Here is a 24,855-nt window from a genome sequence, read left to right as displayed (position 1 = left end):
TTGTGTCATGCTATTTCAAGTGGAAAATGCATCAAGCAGAGAAGTAGGAGGGTTAACTCACAGCATGTCTGAGAGACCTTTTTGGTGTATGTAGGCTCAAAAAAATTCCCAAAAAAATCACTGAACATACAGGCAAGGGCAGCAGGACATTTGAGACTTTATTACCCAATAGGACAGTGCACATCTTTATCCAATCAGCCCAAGACATTTAGAAGTCAACAAACTAAGAAGAACGAATTAGTGGGGATGAACTTGATGCTAAAGTTGAAACAGAAATTGGGAGAAAAAAGGAAGATTTGAGTATATCGAGGCAACTAGGACGCTTTTCCAGAAATTAGTCTGGGCAGCAGACTAATGGTAATTAAGAATCTACAATCAGGAGAAGAAATTGATTTTGGTGAAGAGCAAGAAGGTTGAATAGTGGAGGGGCAGCAATGAATGAACATTTGGGATTTGGAACCAGAGTTTGCATGGAGCATGTCCTGTCAGGATGGTAAGTGGCTGAGTCAGAATTTGATTTGAAACAGGCTTGATAAATTAATTGCTTTGCCTTTGTTTTGTCCTTCCTCATATGTTTATCATATTGACAAAGTGAATTATGAAGTGAATCTTCCATCATTCAGCCACCCTGAGAAAAGTATGGGTAATCTGAGACTCTTTCAGTGGAGATATATCACTACCAGTAATAGTCATTCCTTTCTATTAAAGTATCTTTGAAAGTGACATGAAAGGAAAAGAGAAATCAGTTTATCTAGTTTTTTTTCCTGTGTAAAGGGAAGCAATTATCGGTTATGGATCTAATACCATCATACTGTATGCTAAATTGCGAATTTGTGTCTGAACAGATTGAACAGAATCAAGTGTTTTTCAGTCTTTGTGCTGGGTATGGTTGAAGGAGTCTTTTTGTGACTTAGTTGGCTGCAAGGTTTCCAGTCAAGAGTGTGGTGTTCGAAAAGCACATCAAGTCAGGCAGTATCCGAGGAGCAGGAGAATCTATATTTCTGGCATAAGCACTTCATCAGGAATCCCGAAATGTTGATTCTCCTGCTCCTTGGATGCTGCCTGACCTGCTGTGCTTTTCCAGCATCACACTCTCGACTCTGATCTCCAGCATCTGCAGTCCTCATTTTGTCCTGACAGGTTTCCAGTCGAGGTATTTTTGGTCAGTCTCTGTTTCTTTCTGATGAATGCTTGTCAGCAAGACCATTACCTATCTAGGATCAGTCAGTCTGATAATGGAATTAGACATGTCTTCAATACTTCAGGGTATTGATCGTGATTGATTAGCTGGCTATATACTTAATTGTAACCCCTAGCTGGAATATTTTTCTCATTGTCTCCAGATAACCAAGTAAATGCACACCATTATGATGTGGTTACCAACCCTGTTGGGTTGTCAGACAGTCTCCTAGAATGGTATGAATTTCACGAGTTCTGCTACCAACAACCAGTGGAACATTGAACTTTAAATTTCCCACTACAGCAGCTCAGGGTCTAAAAAGGTGCTGACCTTGTACATAGTATGTTCACAATTAAAGCAACTATATAAGCATAGCTCTATCTTTCCTTCATAATATCACAGTTAAGACAGAAAGCAAACCCTTAGTCATCGTAGCTGGTTACTTTAATTGTGCCAACCTCGAGTGTTCTCCCAAGAGATACCATCAGCACATCTCCTATCCCACCAGAGGCCCAAACTCCCTCAACCATGGCTACAAAACCAAAGACACCGACTACTTCTTCCCCTACCCGCATTTTGGTAAATCAGACCATAAGGCTGTGCACGTTCTCCCAGCTTAGAAGCAGAAACTGAAGTATGAGGATTTGGTACGGTAAGTCATACAGTGCTGGACTGAGATAATGGATGAGGTCCTACACGACTACTTTGCGTTGGTGGACTGGTCCATATTCAAGAACTCAGCAGGCAATCTAAATGAGTATGCCACTACCGTCACAGACTTCACCAGATAGCGTGTAAGGATTGCATGCCGAAGATGTTAATCCGAGTGTTCCCCAACTGGAAACAATGGATGAATCAGGAGATCCACTCCCTAGTGAAGCCCAGTTCCAAGACATACAAGTTAGGCGATCTATACAGGAAATCTAAGTACAATCTTCGCAAAGTCATCAGGGATGCCGAGAGATAATATCAGAATAAACTAGAGCCACAGACTAAACGCATGAGCACACATCAAATGTGACAAGCCTTACACAATGTACTTGACAACAAAGCAAGGTTGAGGAGAATCGTTGACAATGCATCCCTTCCCAATGAGCTCAATGCATTCTATGCTTATTTTATATAGAAGGTCAGTCCAATGATTTTCTCCTGCCCTGACAGCCTCAGGTATACCTGTACCCATGGATCGGCCTTCTTGAGGATTGTTATGGACCAGGCCAGACTCCTCAAAACATTTTTTAAAAGTAGCTCAGAACCTAACTTTCTAGTTGTTTTAAGCAAGTGAATATTCCAGATGCAACACAGCTAGTCAAACCACTCGGTTTGAAACAAAACAGAATTTATTTACACACGAACAAAAGAAAACTGAATTTAGAGTAACATAACAATTCAAAAACCCAACTGACACGAAAACACAACTTAAAGAGTTGTTCCAATTTCCTGCAACATCCCATAAACACACCCCTTAGCAAAAAGGTAAATTCAAACACAGGTTCCGATTGTTGACTTAGGCAGCATCTGTTAGCCATTATTGAAGTAGCCAGTTCAGACATTTTGGCACCTGTGCCTTTATGACCTCTCTCAAACAAAACAAGGACAGAATAATCTTGTTAAAGGAGCAGTAGCAACATGGGAGGGAGGGGGGTCCCATGGAAAGCAACTGGCTCAAATGAATCCCAGGCCATGCACGCAGGTCCTGCATGGACAAGCTAGCAGGAATATTCACAGACATCTTTAACCTCTTCTTCCTCTGATGTGAAGTTTCCACCTGCTTCAAGAAGACTACTATCATTCCACTGCCAAAGAAAAATGAGGCAACATGCCTTAATGACTTCTGCCTGATGGCTCTGACATCCATCATGTTGAAGTGCTTCAGAAGGTTAGTAATGGTGCACATTAACTACAGCCTCCCAGATTGCCTTGATCTGCTACAATTCGCTGATGGTCCACAGCAGACGTCATCTCCCTGGCCCTAACTCATCACTAGAAAATCTGGAGAACAATGACACAAACGTTAGACTCCTATTTATTGACTTTAGCTCTGCCTTCAACACCATAATCCCAACCAAATTCATCTCCAAACTCCAAGACCTAGGACTCTACTCCACCATAATCCTCAAAACTGATGCCCCGCAAGGCTGCATGCTCAGCTACTTACTATACTCCTTATGCATTCATGGATGTGTGGCCAAATGCAGCTCTAATTCAATGTACACATTTGCTGATGATACCACTGTAGTGGGTCGAACAATGAGACAGAGTACAGGAAAGAGATAGCGAGCTTGATGGCATGGTGCAAAAACAACATTCTCTCAATGTCAGCAAAATGGACGAGCTGATCATCGACTTCAGGAAGCCGAGTGGAGGACATGCCCCTGTCTGTATCAATAGTGCTGAGGTGGAGGTGATCAAAAGCTTCAAGTTCCCAGGAGTAATATAACCAACAATCTGTCCTGGTCCATCCACATTGACGTTATGGTCAAGAAAGCACATCAATGCCTTTACTTCATCAGAAGGCAAAGAAAATTTGGCATGTCCACAATGACTCTTGCCAATGTTTATAGATGCACCATAGAAAGCAACCTATTCGATGCATCACAGCTTGGTATGGCAGCTGCTCTGCCCAAGACCATACAAAATTACAGAGAGTTGTGAACGCAGCCCAGGCCATCACGAAAACCTGCCTTCCTTCCAATGACTTCATCTACACTTCCCGCTACCTTTGGAAATCACAACATAATCAAAGACCACTCCCCCGCCCCGGTTATACTCTCTTCCATTGGGCAGAAGATATAAAAGTTTGAAAACACACACCAGCAGATTCAAGAATAGATTTTTCCTCAGACATAAAAACAGATCTCTCATATATTAGAGTTGAGAGTGCGGTGCTGGAAAAGCGCAACAGGTCAAGCAACATCCAAGGAGCAGGAGAATCGATGTTTCGGGCAGGAACCCTTCATCAGGCTCTTGACTCTGTTCTCCAACATCTGCAGCCCTCACTTTCTCCTCTCATATATTAGCGTTGATCTTTCTCTGCGTCTTCTCTGCAGCTTTAATACTATATTCTGCATTGTGTTCTATTACCTTAATGTACTTAGGTAAGGTATGATTTGTCTGATAGCACACAATAATACGTTTTACCTTATTTCAATCCACCTTACAGTAATAAATCAAATCAAAACAAATATTATTGCAGAGATCATCTCACAACTCACTGTATCGTCCCAAAACGTGGTGTGACGGGATAGTCACCTATATAGTCGCAGGCAACATTTCTCATGGGCAGGGGAGGTGAAAATTGTACTTTTATTAATAAATAAAAGAAGAGACAGGTAGCTGCTTTATTGCTCTTATACTCACTTCTCTTTCAATGATCACACCAGGGGTTAGCTCGAATGCAGCTGTTACACTGTTTTATTTCTCACTTACTTGCATGGTTTGGCATGTCTCAGTATTTCCCTTTTTGTGTTAGCTTGAGCACCATTTTAGCTTTCTCCATTACAGCATTTGTTTCAACATTGCTGTTTCTCTCCAAGCACAGTTCAATTCATCATCATTTGTGATGGTTAGACATAAATGGCTGCATTTTTCCACTTTTGGACAAAGTGATATTTGGAGTGAGATTCAAGGTACCCAGACACCCCACTGCCCTTGGCGTCTTTTCTCATGCAGTTACCTGCTCTCTGCTCATTAATTATGTGCATTACTTCTTCAGTGCCCATTTTGGAATTGCGTAACAGGAGATGGGGAAGTGACTTTGCAGCATTGACACCATTGGCACTATGTCCAAGCGCCAGCTGTGCACCACTTCAGATATTGCAAGGACAGGAACTGCCCTTTGCACTGCATCATTTACCCTGAAGGATATGGTCCAGAAAGACAAGTTCACAGACAACAGCCTGAAGCTACTGGTGAATGGGGTTGTGGAAAGGTAGGCAGTGTTAGATTAGATATAGATTACATTACATTACATTACAGCGTGGAAACAGGCTCTTCGGCCCAACAAGTCCACACCGACCCGCCGAAGCGCCACCTACCCATACCCCTACATTTACCCCTTACCTAACACTACGGGCAATTTAGCATGGCCAATTCACCTGACCTGCACATCTTTGGACTGTGGGAGGAAACCGGAGCACCCGAAGGAAACCCACGCAGACACGGGGAGAATGTGCAAACTCCACACAGTCAGTCGCCTGAGGCGGGAATTGAACCCGGGTCTCAGGCGCTGTGAGGCAGCAGTGCTAACCACTGTGCCACCGTGCCACCGTGTTGTTCTTTCTGGCTGGCAAAGATGGCAATGCCACCAGATTCTGCCCAATGCCATGGGCTAAATGGAAGGCACAGCAATGCAGGGAGAAAAGTCAATGTTTTTATGTGTCCTGCAGAGACAAGTGCCACAACGTCATTCTGCTAGCTCACTGTTACAGAGGAGCCAATCACTCCAACTCTGCCACTGTACATATGTCTCAATGCAAAGGAACAGTGGAAGACTTTCAAAGAGATTTTTCCACAGTGCTCAAGGAAAGTATATTCTTGTCAAAACAAGGATAGCAAGGGTAGGAAGAGCTAGCCTTCGATAAGCAAAGCAAAAAAGGAAGGCATCCAATTAAAAGGTCAGGCTTACAAAGTAGCCAAGTGTAGTGGGAAACAGGAAGATTTGGAAAACTTCAAAAAGCAACAAAGAACCACTAAGCAAGTCATAAGGAAAGGATAGATTATGAATGCAAACTAGCACAGAATATAAAAAAAAGGTATGAAAAGTTTTTATAAATATACAAAATGGAAAAGGTTGGCTAGTGGAAATAGGTGCCTTACAGGATAAGGAACGGGAATTAATATTGGGTAATGCTGAAATGGCCGAGGCCTTGAATAACTATTGTGTATCAGTCTTCTCAGTGGAAGTTCTGTCTAACATGATGTTAAGGATATGATGGGAGGTGAGGATCTCAATTCAATTGTTATCACTAAAGGGGTAGTGTTGAACAAACTTGAGGATCAAAAGGTGGATACGTCCCCTGGTTCTGATGGGATGCATCCCAGAGTTCTGAAAGAAATGGCGAAGTCATAGTAAATGCAAGGGCAGTAATGTACCGAACTTCACTGGACTCTGGGCAGGTCTCAGCAGACTGAAAGACAGCAAATGCCATGCCACTATTTAGAAAAGGGTGTAGGCAAAAGGCAGGTAACTATAGGCCAGTTAATATCTGTAGTCGGGAAAATGCTGGAGGCTATTAAAGAAGAAATAGCGAGACATCTGATGGAAAAGTTCCTTGGATTCAGGAAGGGAACTTACTGGAGTTCTTTGAGGATGTAACAAGTGTGGTAGATGGAGGAGAATAGGTGGATGTTGTATGCTTGGATTTCCAGAAGACCTTCGCGGGGCATGTACTAGCATGGATAGAGGACTGGTTAACCAATTGGAAGCAGAGAGTTGGGATAAATAGGTGTTTCTCTGGTTGGAGATCAGTGGTGAGCAGGGTGCAACAGAGATTGGTGTTGGGCACAGATCTATATTAAATAAATGATTTGGAAGAGGAGACAGAGTGTAACATATTCAAGTTTGCTGATGACACTAAATTGAGTGGAAAGGCAAATGGTGCACAGCATATGAAGGGTCTGCAGAGAGGTTTAGACAGGTTAAGTGAGTGGGCAAGGGTCTGGCAGATTGGGTACAATGTTGGCAAATGTAAGGTTATCCACTTTGGAAGTAAAAATATTCAGACAGAGTATTATTTAAATGTGAAAGATTGCAACATGCTGTTGTGCAGAGGCACTTAGGATTGCTCGTACGTGAATCGCTAAAAGTTGATTTGCAGGTGCAATAGCTATTCAGGAAGGCAAACAGAATATTGGCTTTCATTACTGGAGGGATTGAATTTAGGAGCAGGGAGGTTCTGCTGCAATTGTACAAGGTGCTGGTGAGGCTGTACTTGGAGTTTTTGCATGGTAGGGGAATTAACGGTTATAGGGATAATGGCGGTAGGAGGAGCTGAGGCAATGGGTAGATCAGCTATGATACTAATGAATGGTGGAACAGGATCGACAGACCAAATAGCTACTCCTGCTTCTATTACTATGAAACTCTGGTTATTGCATGCAGCAATGTCTCTCACCCACCTCATTCTCCCTAGCTACTAACTCTCCCTGCCCTCTGTGCCTCCAAATCACTCAGTGGGGGATACCTCACCAAATATACCGCCCATGCATCACAACTAACAACTGTTCCACTAAACTACTGTCATCATAGTCAAAAATCACACAACACCAGGTTATAGTCCAACAGGTTTAATTGGAAGCACACTAGCTTTCGGAGCGACGCTCCTTCATCAGGTGATTGTGGAGGGCTCGATCGTAACACAGAATTTATAGCAAAAATTTACATCACACTGCAAATTTTTGCTATAAATTCTGTGTTACGATCGAGCCGTCCACAATCACCTGATGAAGGAGCGTCGCTCCAAAAACTAGTGTGCTTCCAATTAAACCTGTTGGACTATAACCTGGTGTTGTGTGATTTTTAACTTTGTACACCCCAGTCCAACACCGGCATCTCCGAGTCACCATAGTCAGTTTCTTAGTTACATTGCAGGACAATTTGGCCACACCTGAACTGATGGTTCCACAGCAGTCCAGCTGATGTAGCAATTGACTGTGACCAATTCTCTGACTGACCGTGGTCTCCCTTGATCCCACTAAGAACTGGTCCGCTTTGATTTTCTGACTTAGCCATTTGGTTGAACAACAAGCAATGTGTTTGCTGCGTTAGTTGCTGACATATTCTGTTGTGCTGAGATTGATTTAGCGCAGTGCCATACAGCAACACAACTCTTTGACTGCTCAGTGCTCTGAACCATAAGTTACTAGCCTCACGTTCTGTGCTGATAAGCAGTATTATACACAGAGGCAGGCTGCCTCCAAGTTAGCTCAAAAGAGTAAGTGGTATGAAATGAAGCTGAGCGACAAGATGCATCCTTTGTAGGTGTATCAGATACATGTATATCCCTGTACACAACGCAATCTGGTAGAAGCGCCCCTGAACTCCGGACTAGAGTGTTGAAGGGCTGAAGTGATGCCCAAGTTGATCACAGAGCAAATACGATGATGCGGGAGACTGGTGGGTTGCTGACACTGAATTGCATGGACAGTGGCTGGAAGAGAGACGTATCCATGTTGCCAGCAGAGACATTGTGAAGAAGTCAGATGGATGAAGGCCTGGAGGAGTAAGTGGTGAACTGCTGCCACTGGGTAACCGCTCTGACTTTCATGTCAGGAAATGGTGCTATAAGGCTTCTTGAGGAAGGAATGGAGAACTGAAAGCTGCGAAGAAGTGATGTGAGTGCAGCTAATAATCAGATACAAATACATGGAACTAAGTTAGATTAGATTCCCTACAGTGTGGAATTCGGTCCTTTAGCCCAACAAGTCCACACCAACCTTCTGAAGAGTAACCCACCCAGACCCATTTCCCTCCGACTAATGCACCTCACACTATGGGCAATTTAGCATGGTCAATTCACCTGGCCCACATGTCTTTGGGAGGAAACCGGAGTACCCAGAGGAAACTCACGCAGACACGGGGAGAATGTGCAAACTCCACACAGCCTGAGGCTGGAATCGAACCTGGGACCTTGGTGCTGTGAGGCAACAGTGCTAACCAGTGAGCCACCGTGCTGCCCCAAGTTTATAACCACTCATTAGCAAGATTGTGATTTCACCATTTAAACCTTAGAGGGAAAATTTGGAATTTTTTCTCAATTTTGAGATTCTGATTTGTTTCATTTTCAGACTCTCCAAACATTCTCACCATTGCCCACGCTACTCAAGGGAGTGGAAATTTCTCAAATTTATTACAAATAGGTGATAACTAAATTGTCACTGTGTTTTGATGCTACAACTATTGGCTGGTTTAACTCATTCTGTGAAATCATCACTGTACATTTTGTTTTGGGTGATAACATAGGAGTATTATTCATAATGCAGCTTAGCGTCATATAATATTAAGGACAATCTGATGTTTTCATATGTCCCAAAGTTGTATTCACACTAATTGATGGGGCAAATTCATTTTCATTTTGAATACCCATCATGAATAATGAATGGTTGTAATATATATTTATTACTATAATCAATACTCAGGTTTCCAAAACACATGCATCCCTGGAGGTGTAGGTGGTGTGAAGGTTTCAATATTTCAGCGTGCATAGATAAAATAACAGTTCAATTCTGACCCAATAGCTAATTTATCATTTAGACATTAATTGACTTTCTAAAAAAACTAAATTTGAACTTCAACATCAATGTCTACACTGCAAACAATGTAATATAGCCTTGTGATTAGAGAATATACAAGTAAAAAGGACTAGCAATGATCATTTAATCAACTGATACATTGTTGTTATGGCTATTAGTTGGAATACTAATGTGGAGGCTTAAGCTGTTGAAAAAAAATGTAATTAATAGACTAAAATACTATATACTATCGAGGCTTAGTATGTATTTTTATGAATTTGGTATTACACATAAGATTTCCTTGCAGCTGTGATAGTGTTCCTACCCTTGGGACAGGAGGTCAGGATTCAAACCCCAGTTGCTCTAGTTGTGTATCCAAACAAATTTGAACAGTTTAGTTAAAATATCTATAAGTCTCTTACTCTCAGAGAACATTGGGACCCTTCTGTTGCTACTTTAAGCTTTGATGGAAAGTATCCTTTTTTTAAAAAGGCTTCAGAATTTAACTGCATCATTGCTCAAAGTCATAATGAGACAAATAAAATCATACAGCCATTCATGAGAGGGTCTTGCCAGGTTCTTACAATATCTGAGATGCTTTGACTTTCAGGATTTAAGAACTGTTGGGCTGAATGAATTCAAGGATCAATCTCAGTTTCAGATAATCACATGTTTTTGTATAATTTAGTCCTCTGGTTTGTAGGCAAGCAGAGTCTAAAATCTCAATCTGGGCTAGGACTAAAGGCAAATGGGAAATGTTAGCATGCACCCAGAACTCAGAATGGAATCTTGTTGCACCAGGCTTTTGGTATTGTAATTTTCCATTGGGATGGAGTGGCAATTAGAGAGGTGGCTCTGTGGGAGTCATAGTACCAATCTTAGGAATCCTAGGAATTTTATTATCATGTCCTGAGGGGATAAATTTCATTCCCAGCAGCTAAAAATTAACATGAATACTATTGAATCCATTTAAGAATCCTGTGAGACACACAAACCTAAAATCCTGGAGAATTCATCATATTTACAAGCCCATGATTGGCTGCATTTGGAGATGAAGAAGAAAATTTTCTTTTTCTTGTTTGGCATTCCTCAGGTGTTTCTTCCATCCATGGAAATGCATAATGAGCCTGATTTTGAATTCAGGACAGGAGCCACTAATGTATCCTTGCCAGTGTTGGCCAGTCATGTTGACATTCCCATCCTGGCTTTCTGTTGTCTTGGCAGTCACAGATTCTGTCACTCCTTCCATTGGCCAGGCAGGGCTTCTGAAATTTCATCCCTTGATAGAAACACTATCTGCATGATATAGCAATGTGTCAGCTGTTTGTGTCGCTATTCAACTCTCTTTCCTCACAACACAGCTAAATCTTTTATAATTCAAGTGTTCATTCAAATCCTTTTGGAATTTATTATTGAATTGCCTCCATCACTACTTTTCAGGCAGTGTGTTCCAACTTATGATTTTGTGCATAAAATGAAAATTTTCCTCTTGCTGCCTCTGGGTTTTTTTGGTAGTCATGTTAAACCTCTGAAAAGAATCTTGCTACCACAGGGAAATTTCTCAAGCGTGGGTGCCCAACACAGAACACAATACTCCAGCTGTAGACTAACTAACCTTGTAAAGATTTAGCATTACTTTATATTGACTACTATCTGATGTAATGGTATGCTAATCCCAAGAAAGTATTAGTTTTATGAGCTATGTATATTATTAGACATGCACAAATGAATTAATATCTTGGGAATTGTTTTCCATTTAGATTCTGCTACAATAATTCACATATTAATCAGTGGATTTCAGCAGTTGTGTCAGTTATTCATTTCTTTCCAATATAAAAATAGGTTTGCATTTTTGAAAACCGATTCTTTAATTAACCTCCTGCTAGTGTGTCAGGCAACATCCCCAACCCATGAATAGAGTGCTCAGAAGAGGAGGAACTGGGAACAATGTACAGCTTTATCGGAGATGACATTGTGAGAAAGCTTGATGTCTTCAGTCCATTAAAGTTTTGTTATGACCTGAGGTTGTGAAAGGCACTATCCAAATGTAAATTCTAATTTTTTTTCCATTGCTCAAATTAAACCATTGCCTTGTAACAGTAAGTGGAGTGGGTATCACAATGGAGTGGAGTGAGTTGCTATTGTACCTTATTAGCTGATATACTAGATATACATCCTTTGGTGTCTTACCTGGTCTCTACACTCAGTTTATTATTTTCTTCCGAAGTATACATCTATATATCACCTTTAATGTTATACAGATGGTAAAGAGCATCCTCATGTCATACACAGTTTGAACCTTCTTTCTTCATAATGAAAGGACACAGAGATTAATCAAAGTAGCAGTAACATTAAAAATCCTAAGGCTTAATTTCTGACATATTTCCAGTGGTAAGCCTTGGAATGTAAGAACATATTGGAACCTTGCTGCTCATGATTTTGTGACCAGTTGAAGTTTAGGCATGATTTTCTGGAATTCATTGAGACTCCATGCTAAGTATGATTCCTCCCAGAGTATATGCGGAATATTAAGATTAAATCTGCTGAGTCTCAGCTGCAATAAACATTTCCTTATAAATGGTGGGATCTGGAAAGGAATTGCTCCATATTTCAATTTTGCTGCTACAAATTTAAATTTTGCTAACAAGATATCAAAATATCTTGTTGATGTTACTGACTTTACCACATATATTAACATATTGGGTATTGTGCTTCCTTCTCATATACATAGACATCAGTTCTGTACATTGCTAAATTTTGTTCAATGTTGACTTTAGACTTGATGAGTGTAATGATCGATCCTTGTTTTTCATTTCACAGATTTTTGTTAGTCCTTGGGTGCTTAATCCTGGCCATTTTGTCAACATTTTCCGAATTTGAGGCTCTCTCACAAAAATGGCTCCTGACACTGGTAAAGTACAATCTAATTTGAAGAACTCTTATATACACACTGTAAAGTTAACCTTATAATTATTCAATTGAAAATTGTATTTATTAGGTAATGTGTTATGCAGGGGCAATCTCAATTTTCTGTCTTAATTTTATTCGGGTAATCTGATGGTTTTACTTTATAAATACTGTATATGATTCTAATTGTATTCAACAGAACTACACATAAATCCTTTTTTCAAAGCAATCCAGTTATCATAGTATGGCATTGCTCAGATGCTTTAGGTTGGTTAGTTCTTACTGAGTAGCAATGTAGGCCCAAGGATCTAGTCTAATCCTATTGCTAAGTTTTGCTAAAGAATTCTGGTGCTTCATTGCAATATAATATTCCACAACTCCCTCTGTTCTGTCTCAATGTCCACATCATGACCACAAAATTAGCAAAGCACTTCCATTGCATCAATTTACCAATTTTCAGAATCTCAGAATTGTTACTGTGTAGAGGGAGCCATTTGGCCCATTGCGCCTGCACTGTCTGTTCAAATGAGCATTATTACTTGGTGCCAATCTCCTGCAATTTCCACATACCCTTGTACACTATTACTATCCAAATAATCATTCAATGCCCTCTTGAATGCCTCAATGGAACCTGCCTCCACCACATTTCCAGGCAGTGCATTCCATATCCTAACTACTTGCTGTGTGAAAATAATTCTTCTTATGTAACGCTTGGTGTTTCACACCTTACGTTAATACTTCACAGACTTCCCTTCTCATATTAGCTATCATGCCGTTTCTCTACTTAAGGCTGCCAAACATAATAAGAAAGAATTGGGGAAGTATTGTGCTTTGGCTCCATCTTCAAGCCCATTTTCAATACAACCCTTACAGCCAGCAAAAAATGAGATCTTCATCCCATCAGTTTGGGCTGGGTTTGATCCCAGGCCTTATGGTGAACAGCTTTGTAGATTATTGGGCAAACATGTTTTGTTTTCACTTAGCAGAGTGAACAAAGTAAAATTTTAAATGATGAGTTATGACCATTTAAATACAAAATATCAGAAAATTTGTCACATTTGCAGTCAAAACTGCAAAAGATGACCTCCACAGATGGCAATGATTCAGGAGTTTATCTAGCATTTGGTCCACATTTGTCTGTTAACAGAACACTTTTGTTTAAAACTTTATGTCCATTACATGTAAACCTATTTCCATATGCCACACATCCCCTCTACATACACCACTCTACAGATAGTCATTCCACTATTTACTACTCCTTTATGCAATCATTTACATGCATGAGTCATCTGCACTCATACATTATTACGACAAATACACCATTCTACACATATTGCTCACTTAAGCCTCTACATATCACTAACCCCTCTAGATCTCGTTCACCTAAACATCTCGTTCACCTCGTTCATCTGTCACTCATACACCTATATTGATCACTCAGCTGTACCTCCAGTCCCATTACATATCTATGCCCATTCCTTTTCTAGTCATTTCCATCAATACTCATCTGCCCTTCTCTTTGATTGCACTGCTGCTCAAGCCCTTGTCTATGTCTTTCTCATCTGCCAAACTTCTCTTTAAAATAAATACTTCCATAATTCAGGGTTTGGTTCTACTTGGTGTGGTTAAAGATTAATTTTGTTATAACTGGTGGAAGGTTGACCATTCCACTAGTTGTTTTTAGTATCAGGAAGATCGTCATAACAAGCCTGTAGAAGGGATTTACTGTTAACTGAACATATAACTAGTAGAAATGTAATGTTCATTTAGTATCTTTAAGAAGTTGTAATACTTGTATTGTATTTAAACAGGAAGCTGTTACCATCATTGTGTTTGGATTAGAGTTTGCTCTCAGGGTCTGGGCAGCTGGCTGCTGTTGTCGATTCAGAGGATGGAGAGGTCGCCTGAAGTTTATCAGAAAGCCCTTGTGTATCCTAGGTCAGTGGTTGTTTTATTGGCAGTAACAAAAAATATGAAATTATCTTTTAAATATGATTGTGAACAATTAACTCAGGTAATTAAATTACCTCAACGTTGGTGCAAATGGTAAGTGCTAGCATTCCTAACCAAATATAGCATGTCACAATTTAACTGGGAAAGTACACCAATTATCATGCCCCATTGGTATTCTACAAGCTGAAATAAATCACATAAAATCTCAATGTGACCATCAAGTTGTTCAAATTGCTTGATTGCTATTCAGAACAAAAGCAATTCACAGAAAATGAGTATTTATTGTAAGACACTTTCCTTCAATATTAGGAAAGGATTTCTAATCTACTGGTATGTAACTTAAACTATAGCCATTCAAAAACCCCAAACACATACACACACATATTCATGATTAAGATGATACATTTTGTTCTTTATTTATTTGTTTTTCTGCATTTATTCTTTATGTTTTGGTTTTAATTTCTATGTTTCAAGTTGGAACCAGAGAGTAGCGATACTATACAACACTTTTCACTGTATTTTGTAATAAAATACGCATTACAATAAATAAATCCAATCAAATAAAAAGACAGATGATTTGTTACAGATATTAGGGGTGGGGAAAAAAATGTAGACAAGGTAAGCAAAGCTTCGAGGATGAAAAGTCCAGATTTCAAGGATGGATTAGATTGTCTCACACTTCTCTTGACTGTTAGCACTGGTGGAAAACTACTGTTTGTAAAGCAATGGTTATTCTTACTTTGATGGTTGAGCCAGTAGACCTGGATGTTTTTACACTTGTTTTTTCTGACTATCTCCCCACCTGGAAGGACTGTGTTGGAGAATTAGATATTTTTGCTTAGCAGGCTCTGGGTATCTTTGGCTCCTCTTGCACTTACAAACTTTTTAGTAAACTGCAACTCAACCAAAGTGCTGTCATCAGCCTGACTTTCCTTAACTCAAAGTCCCTTGGTGCCATTCAATCTCAAGGTATCCCCCTCACTGTGTGGAAAAGATAAATTGTTTTGTAGAGTTAAAAATATATAGCACAATGCCACATTTTTACTTCAAGTTACAAAACTCTCCTGGTATTCAGTTGTATAGCAGTCCAATTTATATTTCAGTTTATAGTGGATATGTAGCACAGAGGTGACACTAATAAATACTGCATTTGCTTAGCATCTTCACAGTCTTAGGATGTATATGGTAATAAAGTAAATGCTGTGGACTGCACTATTGTTAATATGCAAATTGGACAGCAACTTCTAGTCAATACATATGTACACTTAAATGTGTCAACCAGGAATTTGCTGTTCAAGATGCCCTACTCCTCAAGAAGTTGTGTGATGATGATTAAATCTATTAAAATACTAAAATACATGGAGTGTTGTAAAGTTGCAGGACATGGTTGATAAATACACCCCAAATTTACAAGGCTTGTACATTCTTGAGTAAGTACTCTTTTAAACAATGACAGAAATTTTAATTATAGGCAAACATCCTATCTGGCAGTGAAAATTCATTTTTATAATTGTGAAGTACATTCTTCAGATTTTGAGTATTGTTAGGAGATTTTATTTTAAAAAAAAATGCTTGTACATTCCTTTGTGTTTAAGTCTGCCTTCCATTCTTTCTTTCTTCCATTCTGCCTTCTTTCCTCCTTCCCATTTGCTATTTATTTCACTTATGTACCAAATATCCTGGCTCTTCCTGGCTTTGATTCTGTGCTGCTGGATAATAATTCGGTGTTGTGACTGGTTACAGATACAGGCTTGATTTTCATCTTGGAGGTGGGAACTGGGTATCTGGACTTTTCTTGATCTTGTAATTCTGCCTCAATCCCAGCAGCACTACATCTCCTGGGGGGTTGGGACACACTCTGGTGGAGGCCAAACAAGGAGACAGGCCAAAACTGAGGCAGCCAGGTTAAAATGGTCACTGCCTTTCCTGGAAACATTGGCCTAATTCAGACGGGTTCACTCTACTACCACTGTACCCTTCACCCTCTCCTCCCAGTTCATTCCCTCACCATCCTTACTATCTTCAGTCATCCTCAGCTACTTGCCCTGTATCCACTTCATGACAGTTCACAAGTCTATGAAAGCTTCTAAATCTCTCAAACTGAACAAACATCACTAGAAAAATATTATCCTATTTGAAAAACTTACAAATCATGAAAATAAACAACCTACTTGAATTAGCCTTAGGAAAATGATTATCCACTATGAAAAGCAAATGGATCTATCTAAACCATCAACAGTTTTCATTTGGCAATCTAACCATCACCACTTGACATTCAGTGGCATTACTACCACTAAATTCCCATTATCAATATACTTAAGGTTTCCATTGACTAGACACTGAACTGGCCTAGCCATTTAAATACCATGTATAGAAGAGTCGAAAAGGGTGGCACTGGAAAAGCACAGAAGGTCAGGCAGCATTGAAGGAGCAGGACAGTCAATGTTTTGGACATAAGCCCTTCATCAGGCGCACAGGCTAGGAATCCTGCAGTGATTAACTGCTCTTCCTGACTCTCCAAAACCTGTCCACCATTTGCAATGCTCCCAACTGGTATGGAAGGCTATAGTTTTAACCATACTTAATGACATCATCTAGGACAAAGCAGCCCAAATTCATTGGCATCACATCCGCAAGCATCCACTTCCTCCACCACCAATGCTCAGTAGCAACAATGTGTTCTATACACAACATGCAATGCAGAAATTCACCAAGGCTCCTTACATAGCACCTTCCAAAACCATAACTATTACTATCTAGAAGGACAAGGGGAACAGCTACATGAGAACATAAGCATCTGCAAAGTCCCTCTAAGCCACCCAGCGCTCTAACTTTGAAAGACGTCCTCATTGCTTCCCTATTACTTGGTTAAATCATGGAAATTGCTCCAGGATTGCATACAGACACACACACACACACAGCAGTTCAAGAAATTAGCTTATCACCATCTTCTCAAGGGCAATTTGGGATAGAAAGTAAATGCTGACTAAGCCTGCATGGTTAAGGTTAGGGTTGGATAAATGAATGATTTTTTTGAAAGAGGTAATTATAGCAAAGATTTTGCTTTGACCTAAGCAGTAGCAATATTACATCTTGCAGTAGTGGCAGTTGATAGTTAATAGTTAACATTTATGGAATTAATCTATGTATTTCCACTATTATACATTTCTTTCAGGAAAAAAAGTACAACAGAAAAAGTGGCCAAACTATGGCTAACAAAATGAACATAATATTAGATCCAAAGAAGAGTCATATAAATTTGCTAGAATAAAGCAGCAAGCCTCAGGACTGGGAGCAGTTTAGAATTAATTAAAAGAGGATTACGAGATTTATTACAGGTGAAAAAAAATAGAAAATAAGAATAAGGAATACATGCAACAAACATAAAAGCAGACCTTAAGCACTTGTAAAAGTATATAATAAGAAATAGATTAATGAAGGTGAAGTAGAGCCTTCAGAGTCTGAAACAGGAGAGTTCACATAGAGAACAAGGAAATGGTAACACAGCGAAACTTTAGTTCTGTCTTCACAGAAAAAGACACAGATAACTTCCCAGAAATGTGAGTGAAGCAAGGTCTATTCGGAAGGAAAAATTGAAGGAGATGAGCATTAATGAAAGAAAGGTGCTGGAGAAATGAATGGAACTGAAATCTGATTAATCTCTGCGCTCTATTATCGCCATCACACAAACATATAACTAGGAGCAGAAACAAAAACAGAAATTACTGAAAAAGCTCAGCAGGTCTGGCAGCATCGATGGAGAGAAATCAAAATTAACGTTTCTGATCCAGTGACCCTTCCTCAGAATGCAAGGAACAGAACTAGGTCATTTGGCCCCTTGAGCCTGCTCTGTCATGGCTGCTGTGTTTGTGTTTCATATTCCACACTCTCATTGTGGGCAGCACGGTGGCACAGTGGTTAGCACTGCTGCCTCGCAGTGCCAGAGACCTGGGTTCAGTTCCCACCTCAGGCAACTCTCTGTGCGGAGTTTGCACATTCTCCCCGTGTCTGCGTGGGTTTCCTCTGGATGCTCTGGTTTCCTCCCACAATCCAAAAATGTGCAGGTTATGTGAATTGGCCATGTTAAATTGCCTGTAGTGTTAGGTGAAGGGGTAAATGTAGGAGAATGGGTCTGGGTGGGTTACGCTTCGGCGGGTCGGTGTGGACTTGTTGGGCCGAAGGGCCTGTTTCCACACTGTAGGGAATCTAATCTAAGCTACACCTAATAACCTGTAATTACTTTGTCTATCACCTCTTCTAACATATTCAGCAACACCTACCCCCCAAAATAAATACCCACCACTTTCTCAACAAGAGAGCTCCAAAGTCGCATGACCTCTCAAAGAACATCTCTGTACTGAAAGGGTAACTCCTAATTTTTAAACAGTGCCCTTTAGTTTTGGACTGACCCACAAGAGAAAATGGTCTTTCCATGTCCACCTTGTCAATGTTTTTCAGGATCTTATACATTTTGATCAAATCACCCCTCATTCTTCTTAATTCCAATAAAACAAGCCCAGCTTGTCATAAAACTGATAAAGCCCATCGTCATAAAACTCTGTCCAGATATCAATTCAGTAAGCCTCCTCCCAGCTTACTCCAATGCATTTACATCCTTCCATTTATATCCATTAGTTGACCAAGCCTACACACAGGATTAAAGATGTGGTCTCATCAATATTGTATACAACTTAAGCATAAGATCCTTACTTTTATCTCAGGGTGCGAAAGTTGGTAACGTTGGAAATAGCAGATATGCTGGATGTTATCTGCCATATTTGTGTAGAATTGGGTCAGCTGTGTGTCTACATCACTGGAGTTTAGATGAATGAAAGGGAATCTCATCGAAATGTGTAAATTTCCAACAGGGCTAAACAGACTGAGCTGGGATGATGTTCCTCATTGCTGAGGATACAGAACTAGGGGTCACAATCTCTGAATATTTTGGAGCTAAATTAGGAGTGAGAACTATTATTACAAAGAGGGAGGTGAACTTGTGGAATTACTGACCACAGAAGTCTGTGGAGCCCACGTCACTGAATATATTTAAGAAAGAAACAGATCTCCAGAGGCTAAGTGTATCGAGGGATATGGAGAGAGAGTGTGGGACAATGATGGTGCAGCGCAAGATCTGTCATGATCATGTTGAATTGTACTGGACAGTTACTAGACTCCAATCAGGACTAAAGAATATACAAACTCGTCTTCAGCTGCAACCCAACACGAAGTTTTTATTCCATAGCTGTGCACTCTCAAACAACTGAATACAAGTCTGCAGCCTGGCTGATGACTCAAAAGTGTGACTCAGCCCTTAAAGGGACACTGTCCGAACATAACATACACCAGCTATAGTGTATAACATCTGCATGCTGAATGGCCTGCTCCTATTTGGATTGGGTCGAAAGTTACATTGTAAAACAAAAAATGAAATAGGAACCCAATTTTTCTTCAGCATATCTACATCCGTTCATATGGAAATAGGATATGGGATTAGTAATCAATCCATTGATAGCATTAAGGAGGACTGCTGTAACCCCTGGAGTTGACTGCTGCCTCCATTTGACTAATTTTTTTTTACATAGTCCATTTTGACCTAATTTCCTGAGTCTTGCTGAACCACAGAATGGTTACAGCACAGAATAAAACCAAACAGCCCATTGTACCTGTGTCAGTTCACAGAAAAAGCGATTCACTTCATTATCCATCCTGGTTGCCATTTAATTAGCCCTCATAGTCCCAAGCTTCTGGTCGTATGACATATTACTTGCTTTCGTTATAGAGTCATAGAGGTGTACAGCACGGAAACAGACTCTACGGTCCAACCCGTCCATGCTGACCAGATATCCCAACCCAATCTAGACCCACTTGCCAGCACCCGGCCCATATCCCTCCAAACCCTTCCTATTCATATACCCATCCAAATGCCTTTTAAATGTTGCAATTGTACCAGCCTCCACCACTTCCTCTGACAGCTCATTCCATACATGTACCACCTTATAGAGGTTTTAGAGGACCTTATAGAGGTTTACAAAATTATGAGGGGCATGGATAGGGTAAATAGGCAAAGTCTTTTCCCTGGGGTTGGGGAGTCCAGAACTAGAAAGCATAGATTTAGGGTGGGGGGGAAAGATATAAAAGAGACCTAAGGGGCAACTTTTTCACACAGAGAGTGGTACGGGTATGGAATGAGCTGCCAGAGGAACTGGTGGAGGCTGGTAAAAATGCAACATGTAAGAGGCATTTGGATGGATATATGAATAGGAAGGGTTTGGAGGGATATGGACTGGGTGCTGGCAGGTGGGACTAGATTGGTGTGGGATATCTGGTCGACATGGACAAGTTGGACCGAAGGGTCTGTTTCCATGCTGTACATCACTATGGCTCTATGACCCTCTGTGTGGAAAAAGTTGCCCCTTAGGTCTCTTTATATCTTTCCTCATACCATAAACCAATGCCCGCTAGTTCTGGACTCCCCCACCCCAGGGAAATTTATCCTATCCATGCCCCTCATGATGTTGTAAACATCTATAAGCCTCAGCCTCAGAAGCTCCAGGGAAAACAGCCCCAGCCTGTTCAACCTCTCCCTATAGCTCAAATCCTCCAACCCTGGCAACATCCTTATAAATCTTTTCTGAACCCTTTCAAGTGTCACAACATCTTTCCGACAGGAAGGAGACCAGAACTGCATGCAATATTTCAACAGTGGCCTAACCAATGTCCTGCAACATGACCTCCCAATTCCTGTACTCAATGCTCTGACCATAAAAGAAAGCATACCAAACGCCTTCTTCACTATCCTATCTACATAATTGTTTTAGTGATTGTGTTAGGGTTAGATATTCACCAGGCCATAGAGTAATTCCTTTTCCCTTTTTCAAAAATAGTGTCATAGGAGTTTATGCACCCTTTTTAGATTGCAGCTCAGACCTTGATTATCTTAAAGGCAGCACCTTTGACAGTTGAGCAGTCCTTCAGCCCTACACTGAAATGCCAGCCTATATTTTACTTTCAAGTGCTTGAAGTGGGACTTGTGCCTGCAACCTTCTGATTCTTGGGGGCAGCATTACCAGCTGAGCTTCAGCTAAGGTAGAGGCAGTCTTCCAAAGAATCTAATTTAAAGTATCCCTTAAGTTTTGTTGGAGGCTGGATATAATCAATCTTTTGTTCTGATCCCAAAACTTTTCTTTATATCTGCCTAGACATCATCGTCTTGATTGGCTCTGTGGTGATTGTTGCTGTGGGGACACTGCAGAACATAGTAGCAACATCATTGCGAAGCTTACGTTTTCTCCAAATACTGCGCATGTTGCGAATGGACCGGAGAGGAGGCACATGGAAACTTTTAGGATCAGCTATTTGTTCCCACAGCAAGGTATGAGACCAGTTCAAACAGTCATTGCCTTATTTGTAACCTAAAGGCTCATATTTAATGTCCTGACCTTCTTTCTGCTCTCTGCTGTTTTCTTTCCCCTGATGGATTCCATGCAGAAGCTGCTTTTCATTTTCCAACAGTTCTCTTATGGCTCCCTCATAAGGTTCTCTCTCAATTTGTCACTTTATATAAAAATATTGAAAGAAACAAATGGAGCGAAAATATTCTTGGCAGGCAGAAGTGTAAAAGGTTTGAATCTAATAATGTAGCCAAGACTATAAATTGAGCAGGATCGGTCATGTGTGTATGGAAATATTTGAAATTCAAATTTTATTGAATAAAAGGAAATACCTAGTATTTTGACCAAAATTGCTTTATGTATTATCCCCACAGGATAATCCAATAACATTTAGTTGAACTCAATACTGACCAGAGCCATTTTCAGGAACACCTCAAAATCATGGCATTATAGGGAGTTGGTATGAGGATACACTCCACAGTGCAAGTTCTTCAATATTCAATGTTAGATGAACTTTATTAGTTTCATAGAGAATTAAGACATGTTGAGGAGAAGGCCTGTTTGGCAATGAAAGGAGACACCTCTCCCTAGGGATACCTTTAACTTAGAAAAAAATGAGTTCCATCTGAGATAGAGGATCAAGTCCAGTAAATGCTACTCAGTCAGTGCTGAAGTAAGCCTTCCATGCTGTAAGACCTTGCTGGACCAATCTATCAAAGTCTTCCTTACTGCATGAAAGGGTAAATGATAGGCGAGGATAGAGCCCAAAGAGAGTGAAGAACGGTTTGACAGACAAAGGAGTGGATAGTGATCTGGCTAGGATGGTGAATATCTATTACTGTAATGGGAACTGTTAGTGGCTAACAATGGGCTGTGTGTAATAACATACTATGTGAGAACAAAGCCTGGTGTTCGAGGAAGTTGGGATAAGGACATTACAGAGCTCAAGCCCTGAAGTTATTGAACTTGATACTGAGTCTAGGAGGCTGCAGGGTCCAAAGTAGAAAATGAGGTGCTGTTCTTCCAGCTTGTGCTGAGCTTTGCTGAGCAAGCTTGAGACAGAGATGTTGACCAGTGAACAGGGAGTGTTAAAGTCACAGGTAACAGGAAGCTCAGGGTCTTTTTTGCAGACAGAACGTAGGTCTTGTGTGAAGCTGTCGCCCAGACTACTCTTTGTTTCCCCAGTGTAGAGGAGACCACATTGTGAACAGCAAATGCAGTAGACTAGATTACATGAAGTGCAAGTAAAGTGCTGCTTCACCTGGAAGGTATGTTTGGGCCTTGGAATACTGAGGAGGAAGGAGGTAAATGGGCAGGAGTTACACATTTGGCGGCTCCCTTTCAGAATGGCAGGCGGTGACCAGTGGTGTGCAGCAGGGATCAGTGCTGGGACCGCAGCTTTTTACAATGTACATTAATGATATAGATGAAGGTATTAAAGTAATATTAGCAAATTTACTGATGACACAAAGCTGGGTGGCAGGGTGAAATGTGGGGAGGATGTTAAGAGAATACAAGGTGACTTGGACAGGCTAGGTGAGTGGACGGATGCATGGCAGATGCAGTTTCATTTGGATAAATGTATGGTTATCCACTTTGGTGGCAAGAACAGGAAGGCAGATTACTACCTAAATGGAGTCAAGTTAGGTAAAGGGGCAGTACAAAGAGATCTAGGTGTTCTTGTACATCAGTCAATGAAAGCAAGCATGCAGGTACAGCAGGTCTTCATAACAAGAGGAATTGAGTATAGAAGCAAAGAGGTCCTTCTGCAGCTGTACAGGGCCCTGGTGAGACCGCACCTGGAATATTGTGCGCAGTTTTGATCTCCAAACTTGAGGAAAGACATTCTGGCTATTGAGGGAGTGCAGCGTAGGTTCACGAGGTCAATTCCCGGAATGGCAGGACTATCTTACGCTGAAAGATTGGAGCGACTGGACTTGTATACGCTTGAGTTTAGAAGGGCTGAGAGGAGATCTGATTGAGATGTATAAGATTATTAAAGGTTAGACACTGTGGAGGCAGGAAGCATGTTTCCGCTGATGGGTGAGTCCAGAACCAGAGGACACAGTTTAAAAATAAGGGGTAGGCCACTTAGAACAGAGTTGAAGAGAAACTTCTTCACCCAGAGAGTGGTGAGTGTATGGAATGCTCTGCCCCAGAAGGCTGTGGAGGCCAAGTTTCTGGATACTTTCAAGAAAGAGTTGGATAGACCTCTTAAGAATAGTGGAATCAAGGGTTATGGGGATAAGGCAGGAACAGGATACTGATTGAGGATGATCAGCCATGATCAAAATGAGTGGTAGTGCTGGCTCGAAGGGCAGAAAGGCCTACACCTGCACCTATTGTTTATTGTCTGTCAGCCCCTTCTTCCTCCTCCCCCTTCCCTCACTATGGGTTGCCACAGTATTAATAACGGTTAATAAAGCTTACCACCCCTTCCCCACAATAGTCACAGAAACAGATTCCAACTACTTACAGCAGGCAGAGAAGAAGTGGCAACAAAGCAAAAGAAGTAAAGGTAAGTTGGGAGTTGCATTTTCCCTTATTCTCCATAGTCATCCTTCCCAAAATTGGACAGGATCATGGGAGAGTGTAACCAGCAGCGTTAGGATTCTGAGTGCGGGGTTGGGCCGCTTATGTCGCATCCAAACAGCTTCATCGTTGTCTTTTCAGCTGGGTAACCATTTGTATTTGGTTCTGGTTACCCTGGGGCCCGCTCCTGATGTCCTCCTGCAGGAGGCATGGGCCCCGCATATCTCCATCTCGAGTGGCGGCGCGGGAAGACCAGCCTAGGCTCATTGGTTAATGCCCAGCCAGAGTCGGCGGAGGTGCAGCGTAACCGTCTCCAGCTCGGTGATGGCAGTGGAAAAGCAGCACATTGCCAGGACCCCAGAGACAATACCACATGGTGGCGACTGAAGGTGAAGTCTAATAGAGAGGGAAAAATGAACTTTTCAAGCTGTATCAGTAACATCAGTTTAATATCAACGAGGTAAAAACAATGACTGCAGATGCTGGAAACCAGATTCTGGATCAGTGGTGCTGGAAGAGCACAGCAGTTCAGGCAGCATCCGACGAGCAGCAAAATCGACGTTTCGGGCAAAAGCCCTTCATCAGGAATAAAGGCAGAGAGCCTGAAGCGTGGAGAGATAAGCTAGAGGAGGGTGGGTGTGGGGAGAAAGTAGCATAGAG

At 41.0% G+C, this 24,855-nt stretch overlaps 1 protein-coding gene across 1 annotated transcript in view; it reads left to right on the top strand.

Annotated features, from left to right (window-relative positions):
- LOC122549064 (potassium voltage-gated channel subfamily KQT member 3-like) overlaps positions 1-24,855 on the top strand; it is a 427,354-nt gene that overhangs the window by 276,742 nt on the left and 125,757 nt on the right. The window contains exons 2-4 of the mRNA XM_043688263.1: positions 12,233-12,323; positions 14,131-14,257; positions 21,472-21,644. Of these exons, the coding sequence (XP_043544198.1) occupies positions 12,233-12,323; positions 14,131-14,257; positions 21,472-21,644 (391 nt within the window). The remainder of the gene's footprint in view (positions 1-12,232; positions 12,324-14,130; positions 14,258-21,471; positions 21,645-24,855) is intronic.

Source organism: Chiloscyllium plagiosum, chromosome 4 (genome assembly GCF_004010195.1).
Source record: "Chiloscyllium plagiosum isolate BGI_BamShark_2017 chromosome 4, ASM401019v2, whole genome shotgun sequence".
Taxonomy (NCBI): Eukaryota; Metazoa; Chordata; class Chondrichthyes; order Orectolobiformes; family Hemiscylliidae; genus Chiloscyllium; species Chiloscyllium plagiosum.
This window is presented reverse-complemented; position numbering and strand designations above follow the sequence as displayed.